The 12,652-nt window shown below is 35.9% G+C and overlaps 1 protein-coding gene across 5 annotated transcripts in view; it reads left to right on the forward strand.

Annotated features, from left to right (window-relative positions):
- The window catches only part of LOC5565883 (CUGBP Elav-like family member 2), a 1,005,294-nt gene that overhangs the window by 465,921 nt on the left and 526,721 nt on the right, over positions 1-12,652 (forward strand). For all 5 annotated transcript variants that reach the window (XR_002501013.1, XM_021848116.1, XM_021848117.1 and 2 more), the window contains one exon: positions 6,615-7,060. Coding sequence is in view for 4 of the 5 variants with exons in the window: in XM_021848116.1 (XP_021703808.1) it covers positions 6,615-7,060 (446 nt within the window). In the remaining variant the exon portion in view is untranslated. The remainder of the gene's footprint in view (positions 1-6,614; positions 7,061-12,652) is intronic.

Below are 12,652 nucleotides of genomic sequence, written 5' to 3' on the forward strand. Positions count from 1 at the left end.
ACAAAACGGACAGACAGAAAACAGTTAAAAACCACGCTTACAAATTTCTAGTTATCGTGTCTTGTTGTCTGACATAGTAGATTTCTTGGATTTTTCATAGCGCTAAATGTTACCTAAAATACTTTTTTTTTTTTTTTAAAGGCACTCCGTGCTCGTGGCCACTACACTCTCTTCTGCTCTTTTGCTCTCACACCGAGCAGGTAGGAGAGTTCTCTGCTGTTGGTCCAATCGATTTCCATAAGCCATAGTCAATTGCTGTTGCGGTGGTTCGTTTTGCCATGTTCCTGAGTCGTTTGAGGCTAGCTGCCTGCGAAGTGGGTCAGTTTGTCTCAGTCACCATCTGATACTGACGGAGGATGAATGTGCTCCCCTAGGATGAATGTCCTCCGTGCGGCGTCTTCTGGTGGCTGGACGGGTTATTTTTTTGGAGGGGCTGGGAATTGAATCCATGACCTTCCGCTTATGAAGCGAAAGCGTTACCTCAAGGCTACGGACCCCCCTATACCTAAAATACTGATCTCAGTTGATCTGCTTAAATAAAACATTTATTCAAACCTCAAGCGTATTGCGATTTTTGTCAACAAGAAATATATATGATCGTAGAAATTTTTCCGCGTGGATTTCATCATTTCTCTGTCTGTCTGTTTTGTGCAATTATTTGAACCTAAGTTTGCACCAAAGCACACCTGTACTGGATTTGGCGTAGTACACTGCACACTGGTCCCAAAGTTGTTTTACGCAGAAAGATACATTTTGCGCTTCAGAATGAAACGTTAGACGAAAACGGTCTTCCACAAAGTTGTTTGTATCAATTAGGCCCTTTATTTGGTGATACTTAATATTAGGGTGGTCCACATTTTCATAGAAATGGTGTAACTAACTTTCTTATTTGTAGAAATTATAGTATACATGCTTCAGCAAAGTTGTACACCATTCAATTTAAAGCATCTTTGCCAATAAAAAGTTTTTTTTGTATCCCTGAAATTGTTAAATTTAGGGCTTTTTTCTATGGTTATATAGGGCACGGTGCCCCGATAGACCGTTATTATGCAAAAAAAATATCCATCAAATCTGAGCACAGGGCTCGATTTCTGAGGTCATTCTGCACCTCTGGGCCAATTTAAAAAAAAAATCCAATTAATTAATTAATTATTTATATATCTGCTGTATTTTGAGTTTTTCTAAATTTTTCTAAATTTAAAGCTTATTGCTCATAGGGAAACGAAGTAACAGCATGCCAAAGTTGAGTATTTTGTATGAAAATCAGCTTTCACTACTATTATTCTGAACACACTTATGACGTATGATAATAATGATAACACACGTGTACTAGCTGTGAATATCTCCTTTTATGGATTATGTAACCAGCTTAGGGACCAACTTGCAAGGGGAAATAACATTTCTACACTGTTGCTTGATAAAGGCTTATCTGATTTCATAGATCAATTATTTCGTTAACAACTTCGGCAAAACACCTCGCGACCCTTTATCGCAGAACACTGAAAAGTGTTTCGAAAACTAAATCATTTTTCAATAAAAATGCAAACAGAACAACGATGAATGCAAACATGCCATTTTGAACCACCATTGTCAATTTGCCCTGTATAAAACGCTTATTATTGGCTCTAAAAGCACATTTATTTGAGAACAGGAGCGAAAACTATTGTGTGAATAAAATAGGCAAACTTCAGTGAGCTGGTCATTTAGTGAGAATGCCGGAAGAAAAAGTTGCATCATTCAAGTGGAGGTCAGCGGCTCCGTGAAAGACATTCGTGTATGTTCATGTGTATTGTACCAAATCATTCCAGATTTGAAACAAATGATTGATACTAGCTCTAAATTGACTATACAATTATAAAAACTATAGAAATCTATGAAAAAAAAATCTCAAGCCACTCTGGTAAGTTTGCTTAGTTGTTAATGTCTAATTATAACAACGGTAACAAATTTATACTAGTTGAGAACTTTTTGAGCGTTTTTGTAGTTTTTTTCAGTGCTATTGCAAAATTTTAATGAGGATTATATTGAAATTTTAGATCTAAAACTTCCGAGATTCCTCCTAGGGATTTTTTTACAAATTGGTCCAGAGGTGCAAAATAACCTCAGAAATCGAGCCCTGTGCTCAGAATTGATGGACAATTTTTTTTGCATAATAACGGTCTGTCGGGGCACCGTGTAGGGTGGTCCAAGCAAAATTGGTTTTCTGGCTCTAGTGTTTTCAATTCAAATATTTCATCAAAGTAGTCTATAAAACACTTTTAGAGCTTTGAAAAATGCGTAATTTGGTGAGTGAAGAAACTCGTTATCTTTTTCCGTTTGGGAGTAATTGTTGTTTTTCTCACAAAAACATGCCTACTGATATTGTGAATATCTTTGATTGTGGCAAACATAAAAAATATCTTTTGCCGGCATTCAAAAGACAAAGTAAAATTGTATAAAAAATAAAATAAAAAAAATACAGATTTGTTATTTTTGTAACTCCAATAAAATGCCTTGAAAAACAATGGATTTTTATCAACAAAAACTTTAATAACTAAATATTAAACTTAAATAGATATCAACAATCTTTTTGCATGAGAATTTGCGTTTTTTCAAAATCTTAAAGTATTTATCGGCTCTTTCCTGGCCGATGAAAAAAAACAACAACTAATTGATACAAAGGTTAATATATTGTTTGAATTTTTCAAAGATTGTTTACAGCTTTCGTGATATAATTTTTCGATAATTCTTTCAGTCCAAGTGAAAATCAAAATTCTGCGCAAGATTTTTCCAGGATTTTTCCGCTCTGGCTGTTGAATTTGTTGAAGAACTTTTGTAGTCCACCATTCAGATTTTATCAACAGTCCGCAATAATCTTGAGAATGATCTGCCAAAAATCTATAATGGAACTCGAAAAATGCATCTGTCAAGTTATCAAAAAACGAATTTATACTGGAGTTCTTTTAAGAATTTATTATATTCTCAATAATGAATTTATATACAGAAATCGTTCCACGAAATATTTTTAATTTCTTTAATGAATACCTCAAGATATTTTTTGAATGCATCTTCGGAATCTTGCCATAAATTTGTCCAAAACAGAAGAAATTTCTTCATCAATTGCTTCAAAAGTTCTAGAAACATAAAAATAAATTATAAGAAATTAAGGATTCCGCCATGTATTTGTTTAAGTCCTATGCATTTCCGAAAAAAAAAACCGTTCATTCGTACAGAATTTTTTTTTAAGATTTTACACCGAATTAATTTTTTTGTGAGTAATCTGAACAATTCATCCTGTTCCGTCCCGACGTCACAAGCGTGCTTATTCTGCGCGGCGTGTGAGTCGAGACGACTCGCTCTCACCGCGAGTGACGTGAGACGACTAATGTTAATCAAATGGGAGCGAGTCGACAATTGTCACCTCATTCGACTCGTGTCACCTCACACGCCGCGCAGAATAGGCACGAAGGAGCAATTCGAGAAACGCTGACAGCAGGCAGCAGCGGAATATTCCATGATCAACATCCTCCATTTCGCTACCCGGTTTGCAGCATCAAAATAGGGAGCGGAAAATACCCCAAAGGACAATTTGCGTCCCTTTTCTGTTCATTTAATCGCCATCCATCTAGCCAGCTATGTATAGCGTGAACGCATCAACCAAACAGATTGCACCACCACTAGCACAATCTTCATCATCATCATCGAACCCACTGCAGCATCTTCCAGGCAGTGGAAATTTCCATCATTCCCCACACCGTTGCGCATGCAAGACTTTGTTTACCTGCAGCCTATATAAGCAGCTTGCATGCGCAAGAACATCATCAGTTTCGTTTGAGTTAACATCAGTTTCCTTTCAACCTGTGTAACATAAGCAAGATAAGAATACAGTAATCAAGTGAATTCAAATCATCTTTTCCTCCTCCACCATTGGAAGCCAACAAGCCTTCCGTGAAGGCTTGAGTCATTGAGAACCCATTCCAGTTGAGCTATCGGTCCTGTGCCCTGTTGCACCAAGCAACAGGTTAGCGGACGATCAACAGATCGTTCCGTTCAAGCTCAACAGAGCAAACCCCGTTGCACGCCGCAACACATCCAGAAACTACTTAAATTAACAAAGAATACGTACAGTAATAATTCTGAGACTTTTTCAATAAAGAATTGCACTAGGAACATCTCCTAGTATTGCCTGAGGAAAAGTTTCCTAAGATATTGCGCTAGGGATTCTTTGAAGTAATTTTCCTAAAAAAGTTTTTTGATACTATCCTAAAATTTAGCTTCTTCAGAAAAAGTTAGCGGAATACCGCCGATAATTGTAATTTGTTTAGAAATTTTAGAACATCGCTTGTTATTTTATTTGTTTGTGAATTTCTTCCTGGATTGTTCATAATAAGAAATCACTCATGGTATTGCATTAAAATATCATATGACACATGTACAAATTTCTCCACGAATTTCTTTGGGATTTCTACTGAGATTTTTTCAAGTGTTTAATCTTCGAAATCACTTCACGATTTCCCCTCGCATTTCTTGAGGAATGCTGAAAAAGTTCCCCGAAAAATGTTATACCTAAAAAATTTGAAAACGTTCAAGGGTTCCTCTAAAAAAAAAGGATTCAACCTAAAGTAGATCAAGCGAATTGCTTAAAAAAAATCCGAGTTCAATTATTTAAAGAATTCAAGAGGAAATACTTTGTAACATCTGTTGCGGCAGAGGGGCCCAAACGCAATGAGGGTTAAGTGACATGCTGGTCAGTTTTGAGTTAAATATACAAAAAACATTCTACAGGGAAAATAACAGAATGCGCAGAGATTGATTTTTGGCTTCTATACTATTTGTATGAAATCAAAAGTTGCTGAAAAACTTCAATGTCGATTTTCTCCAAACTAGTTTTTGTCACTCACACCCCTTTGCTTCTAAGCCCCTCAATTATCCAGAGGGTAAACTAAGAACAAGTCCTGGTAAAACCTCTATGGGAACATTTTCCTGTGGGATTTTCTATCGACTTTTTTAGGAATACTAGTTAGATGCCTGGAGAAATTCTGGAGTTTTTCCTAGAAGAATTGCTGGTGGAATCAATCTTAGGGACTCCGTGTATGAAATCTTTCCTTTTCAATTACTGACAGGACTGGAATTTAAGGTCAATAGGAATTCTTCCAATCGAATTTTATAACTTTTTCAATCTGTTATTTCCGAGGCGTAGAATGGTCAACAAATTGAACCAAGACGAGTTTTGGACTCTACTTGGCTTACGGTGCAAAAAAAGAAGGAAAGATGTCCTTCATAGTTTATTGTTTCGTACAAAAAAGGGAGCAAAGATTATGATTTGGTAATAAACTTTTGAAGTCGCATGCCCTCTCCTGATTGAAATCCTGGCTACGCTCACGGAAGGAAACCTTCTAAGAATGTCTCCAAGGATAACTAAACTTTTCCCAAGCATCAAGTTATCTGAATTTTGCCCTAACTGTTGTCAATTTTCGATAAGTTTCTTTAGGATCTTTAGGATTGTTCTAAAATCTAGCCAGATTGGCCAGGTATTCATATGAAACTCACAAGGCTTTCGACATATTTCTACATGTATGTACCAATCATGTGTCTACAGGATAATGTTTTTGATCAGGACAATTAATTAAGAATTCACGTAACATTTTTTCCCAAATTCAATCAGAATTCAAGGATTTGGTTGAATTTTCATAAAATATTTTTATTGAGATCAAGGAATTAGAATCTTTTTTTTTCTAATTGTTTATTTATTAGGCTCAAACGTGTTTAACACTTTACGGAGCCAATGGTCATTTAAATTGTATTGTTGTTGTGTAATTTCAATTAAACTCTAATATATATATTAAAAAAAACTAACATGCGGACTAATCCGATATATCAGACTTCGAACCGATAGACGATAGTCGGAATTCTTGAATTTCAAGTAAACACTGTGAGTTTCTGCTCGTCTGTACAGCGTATCCATTTCGATGGTACTAATATTCAATGCTTTGACAAATTTGGCGATTTTTTCATAAGAGGGCCGTGCAGATTCCGGAGGAAAAACAAACCTCACCGTGTTCTTAATTTCAACCATCTTCAAGCACACTTATGGATTTTCAACAATAGCCAGGAGAGACACGTTCTGCTGCACCCGTTCGCGACAGCAGAAGAAAGCAAACTGAATTAGAATCTTGTAAAGAAACATCCAACGATCTCGTTAAATATTTATCAACAATTAAGCCAGATTTCAGCCAAATACTTCAACAGGGACCTGTATCAAGTTTTTTTTTAAACAAATTGTTAACAGTTTGACCAAGACGCAGTTATAGGCTTCCACCCCCAAGAAAATCGTTACGATCGTTACTCAAGTTTCAACATTGATTGTTTCTTTAAGCAAAAGCGATTAGGTCGTCTTCAGTGTCATTTACAATAGATATTTGCTCAGTTCTTCCTTCCAGTTTCTTCCGAAATGTTCTTTCCAAAACTATTCTTGAAATATTTCAAAAAGTACTTCAGAAATTTATGCAACATAAAATTATGAGTAAATTAAAACCGAATATAGTACTATACCATTTAATTGTATCCTTCTTACGTATTTCGACCTCAACTGTAAAGCTTTATCTAACATCTTCATCGTCTCTATCTCTTCGCAGTGCCCTCATGAATATGAACAATAACAACAGCAGCACCGCCAACAATAACCTCAGCCCCGCCAGCAACAACAATAACAATCATACCACGCTGAACAACAACAACCCCAATGTGATAAACCAGAACAACCCGAACATCATCAGTGGTAGCCTGAGCAGCAGTAGTAGTAGTGTGAACATTCTGGGTAGTAGTGGAGCGGGCAGTCCCGGCGGTGGTGGCCTGCAGCAGCTGATAGTGACGTCCCGGAAGTCCCCGGGGCCGGGCTATGGCGATGAGGACACCGGCGACGAGATCATCCGGGACCAGCCGGACCCGGACTATATCAAGATGTTCGTCGGGCAGGTCCCGCGGTCGATGGACGAACAGCAGCTGAAGGAGATGTTCGAGGAGTTTGGCCGGGTGCACCAGATCAACGTGCTGCGGGACAAAACGTCCGGGCTGAGTAAAGGTAAGTCGGTGCATTTTATATTCCCGAACAGTAGATCACAACAAAACTGTATCTCAATTATGTCAAAATTTGTTAGAAATCACATCAGAAACTATTACTGAATCAAAACAAAATTTGTTATAACAACAAAGACTGTTTCAAATGTGTTATAATTTTAACACAATTAAATATGCTCCAATCAGTAAAAAATATTTAGAGAGCATTTGATGATATAATTGACATTAAAATAAAAAAAATAGTTGACATCAAACTGCATCTAAGAGCGTTCATGTACATTTGAACTTTCAATCGTATGTCATATTTTATTATTTTTGAACTTAGCTTTAGCTTAAAAAACAACCAACTTTGCTACAATTTATGGACATTCATTCAATAATTAATCTAGTTTAACGTAAAGGAAATTTTGTTACACTTTTTTTATTTCAACTATGTACCAACAAGTCAAAATTTTAACACATTTTGTTATAAAAATGTGCTAACTTAGAACGCTGGTCGTATTACTAATCGTGAAAAGACGAGAGGGGTAAATCTCGCTCAATTTGAGCGCTGTTAACGTACGGGAAAAGGCGAGAAAAATCAATTGAGCAAGAGGCGACGTTGGAACTGTGGTGCTTTCAACAAATTTAATTGACCAGAAAGAGCGAGGCCACTCCGTTGTCGTTCATCGCCGCTCCGTCGGTCGGAGGCCAAGAGTCCATTCCAAAACATGCGATGGGAAAAAATACCATTTTCCCTATTCATGACCATGTGCTTTGTTGATGTTTTCGAACGTCGTCGTCGTCGTCGATGATGGCTATGTGGGACCACCATTCTTTAGCACTTTAGGCGTACTCAAAACAGCAGCTCCCGAACCACATTCAACGTCAACGTTCGAACAGAAAGGACGAGTTAGCTCAAGTTATCGAACAACGGCAATGATGGCGTAAGTCAGGCCAGTCCAACTGTTTGGAACTCGCGACCCAAACCGCAGAAATAATATTGTGTTGCGGGCGAAGTTTTATAATGCACAATTATTCGCATTTGGCTAAAGTCCAAATAAAAAATCCAAATAGCCTGCTTGATTTTGTCAGAGCCCCTTTCTAAATCAAGAAATAATCTTTTCAAGGAAATATAGAACAATCCTAGTAATTTATTAAAATCATATTCAGAATTCTGCTAGAATCTTTTCTAATAATACTTAATCCTGCATTGGATATTTTGAGAATCTTCAGAGCTCGGCGACATACTCTAGATCAGCGTAATGCCTTTACCTCTTTGTGAAGGAGCGAAAAAAAACTAAGCAGAGAGGCAACAAAAAATGAGCGAGGAAGATGCAGCACAAAACACAACAGAGCAAAATTCCATCAAAGAAGAGTCCCATCACAACTCCGCGAGGGTTGTTTTGTTCGGGCGGGTCACTCAAGAGTTCTTCTAAAGTGTGAGTAAAGGTGTGAGTAGCTACAATAGAGAGAGAGAGAGAGTACCAGAAGCCTCTGTCAAACCTGCCCGGAATATATGGTAACACTGATCAAGCACTTGCAAAAATCTTAGCAAAAAATAAAAGTTGGGATTCTGTTCAGCATTTCATAAGGTACCTAGGATTCTTTCAGAATTTCGTCCAATATTCATTCCGAAATCCTACCTTAAAATTTTTGAGAATGCTGTTCAGGATGTTAATCCTGTTAAACATTATATTATTAATTTACTTAAAATTTTTTCAAAATCTCACCTAATTTATGCACATAAACGATTTGTATATAAAGTTAGCATTACTGTATAAAAGCATAAAGTAACCCCAAAGGGATATAAGTGGTATTCTAGTCGATTTTGAGTCCAGTATACTGATACTGATTATCTTGTTTTCGAGCTTTCCAATGGTATTTTTAGGTGATTTTTCCGTGCAACAGAAAAAAAAATAATTCGTAGGAGGTTGGTCTCAAACAATTTGCATGAATTGAAAAATTTCTGCGAAAGATTCAAACTCATATTTCTCAAAAATACATTTTCCTAAAAGATATCTTCAATATGATTCTTGTGGGATCTTTTCTCACTTTAATAACATAATAGTTATACAGTAATGTTAGCTTTAAATGTTTCGTTTACATGCTTAAATTGCAGCTGATCCATCATAATTACATGGGATCTCATAAGATTGTGTTTTTCGAAATGAATCTTAAATCGGTTTTCTTAAGTCAAATTTAAGTGCAAAACATATAAGTTTAAAACCCAATAAAAACAAAACAGTTAGACTTGGCATGTTCTAACTTCAAGTTGGTAGAATAGACAACGGGCTAAATATGAGAAAACACTCCGTGGGCCGCAGGTTGGGCAGCCCTGCCGCTTGTTGGATTTTGGACGATGACGACGGTTGTCGGTGACGATGACCGATAGATGGATGATGATGTCCTTGCTCGATTCCTGCCAGCCACATTTCATCGATGAATGCAGGATTGACCGACAACAACGGTCAATCATTCACACGTCTTTATGGCGTAAGTTTTTAAACTAGAAGGTAGAAGGATTTAATCAGTACAAAAGAATGATTACAAATTGTTTGGAGTCTCAATTTTATCTAGAAATTTACAAATTAAACTACACAAGTAATGCTAGTGATGTCCTGTTGTGTTAATGAATTCAGTTGGCTTTATATTGCTGTTTTTGAAATATTCAAACTTTCTATCAAACCATGTGCATTTAACATTTCATCTTTTTTGTAGATTATGTCAATTGTGGACAATAGATTATTTTCAATGAGTTGTATTTCATCAGACAATCATACTTAGTTTTGTAAAACGAACGTTACTTAAAATTAAGCGCGTTCTAAAATTACTTGAATAACTTTTGGGCATCGATAAAATTTTCATGTATTTTTCCTTAAATGTCTTAGCCGCCCAAAAAATGTTTTTATGCAATTCAATATTTATTTCAAATGAAATAAAAAATTAAGAAAAAAATGCTTCTTATGGGTATGATGGGGCTTTATTTTATTTATTTTTTGTTAAAGTTCAATAAAAATGAATACAGAGGTTTATAAGAGCTGTTTGAGGGAAAAGTTTACTCCTTTGATTAGTGACAACTTAGCAATGCTAGCTCACAGTTTTGTTTAGCAAAATCGAGCCGCTTATTACACTTATATGAAAGTTCAACCACGGCTCTTCAGAATATCAGTATACTCTCAAATGTAAGAGCACTTAATGATACTTTTTCGAATCAATATGAACTATAAGTTCCAGCGAATCGATTGTCAACTAACGCGAGGCATTCTGGCCGCCAGATTAAATGACGGGCTACTTTGCTTTAAGTCTCCAGCGCTCTATGTATAAATTCGTTCAATAATTTGACATGGGTAAAAGATCGAGACAAGGTCTGTGCTGAGATTATGCATCGTTGACGTTTCAAAAGTATTAATTACAAAATAGAAATCGATGACTGTATGATAAAATGTGAAGGTTTGTTTCAAATTACTCTCTAGTAAGGAGAAAGTGACGGATAAATGCATGTTCAAATTGAAAAACAGAGTCTAAATAGATCAAACAATACAAATAATGAAAAAACATTTTTATTTCGTTTTTCATTTTTCCTAGAAAAACTAGCTTAAAATATAATATGACGATTTTCGCCTTTTTTTATTGATTAAAAACACTAGAGTAAGGCCCTTTTGATATTACATAAGCTGAGATATCAGAATTTTATTTGTATGGGCCATACTGTGCTTAGAAGAATTCCGCAGATTATTAGGAACATTATTCTTAGAAAATTCAGAGAAAAGCTAAGTAGGATTCAAACAAGATCCTAGGAAGCTATCCGCTAAACTTATGAAGTGGAGTTTTAAAAACTGTGAACAGTATTCTCACATAGTTTATCGCAGGGTTTTTAAGGCGAAGTAGGCCATCATTGAAATTTGTACGCGTCGTTGATGTTTGCCTTATGGGAAATCAGGCGGTCATAAATCGAAAAAGTTTTGTTTCTTAAAGCATTTTTGGTTATTTTCTACTTATTACTAACAACATTTTAGGAAATAATGCCAAATTTGAACTTTGGTAGTAAAGAACTTTTTTCCTCGCATTTCCCCACACTTCTGTTTAGATAGAAATCAATCTTGATACTTCTACAAACATGTCCTGCAGATAAACTTTGCAACAAATTACAACTTTGAAAGTTATATCATTTTTTTTATTTTATTTATCATTTGCTTATTTTTACCGTGCATGCCTAAAATAAGTTTCCTTCCACATTGACAACGATTGCAGATGGTAAGAATCTCGTTATTTTTAGTTTGCCTGCAAGATTTTCAATTTTTTTGATTTTTTTCGGACAAATATTTTATTTTGCCTTTAGGGTAAAGTGACCAGACGCCCTGCTTTTCGCGGGACAGTCCCGCATTTTGAACATTTGTCCCACGCTGAAGAGTGTCCCGCGAAATTTCCCACATTCCTCTCAAATTAAGAGGATTAGTATTTTTATTGTTTAGCAAACATAACATAGTTTATATACTTTCAATGACGAAGACAATGCCGAAACAATTTTCTCTGATGGTTCATGATTTTGGTGCCCTAATCAAAACTGAAACCATTATATCCTTAAAATCTAATATTTGCCAATCAGCGAAGAAATTGCTCTGATGAAAATGTTACACTAAATTTCAGATATTTGGACATATTCTATTGGATACACTCATGTTAAAATTTCACTGTTATAAAATTCTCGGAGGATCCTGCTCAAAATTATGTGATAATCTTGCTCAACATCCTGCGAGATTAGAATCAGGATATCACACGAATTTCTTCTTTTGAAAAACTTGCTGGACTACGTTCGAAGGCGCTTTTATGAAAATCCATCTCACAATTGTCGCTGTTCCAACAGAGTGGACTAAGTACTTTTATTGATATCAGGAAAACGCACATAATTCAAAAAATCGTTGGGGGACCGACGCGTAGCCATAACTCACGTGAATTTTATCAGGAAATTTTTATCGTATTCGGATATTCACTCTTCGCAACAAAACATTGATGAAAGCATGTTGTGAAAGAATGAAGCAATTTGGTGCAGCCGTCTTTGAGTAATGATTTGGTTTATGCTACCGCGTTGACCAAATAAAGATCTTGAAAACTCCAGAAAACATCATATCTTAATTTTCGGATATACTTAAGAATACTTAACCGATTTGCGAGATTTTTTCAGAGATGCTCCTTATTACCTGAAATTGTATAGTCCATATTTTATTTTTATGATAAATTGACCAAAATCAAGATGGCCTCCAACTCTCCCCAAAAAAGAGCCACGGATCACTCGTACTTTTAAGTGATCCGGATCTTTTGATCGGCTCTAACTCTTTTTGTCCATCTCTAATAACAACCAGCTAATGGAATCAATTTTTTCCAACTAGTGTTATGTAAAGGGCATCACACTTAAAATAAGCGGTGAATGGCGCCCGAAACATATAGGGACAGACGGGGTAAGACCATGTTTAGATCATGTCATATGTCAAAATCAAGAATGAATAAGTCCTTTTTGCAATTCCGTTGCAAATCAGCCTTCTTTTTATCAAGAGAAAGAACAACATAACGGCCTACTTTTCCTACCCAAAAAAAAAGTGCTACTTTTCAGCACTAA

The sequence above is a fragment of the Aedes aegypti genome, chromosome 2 (genome assembly GCF_002204515.2).
Source record: "Aedes aegypti strain LVP_AGWG chromosome 2, AaegL5.0 Primary Assembly, whole genome shotgun sequence".
NCBI lineage: Eukaryota > Metazoa > Arthropoda > Insecta > Diptera > Culicidae > Aedes > Aedes aegypti.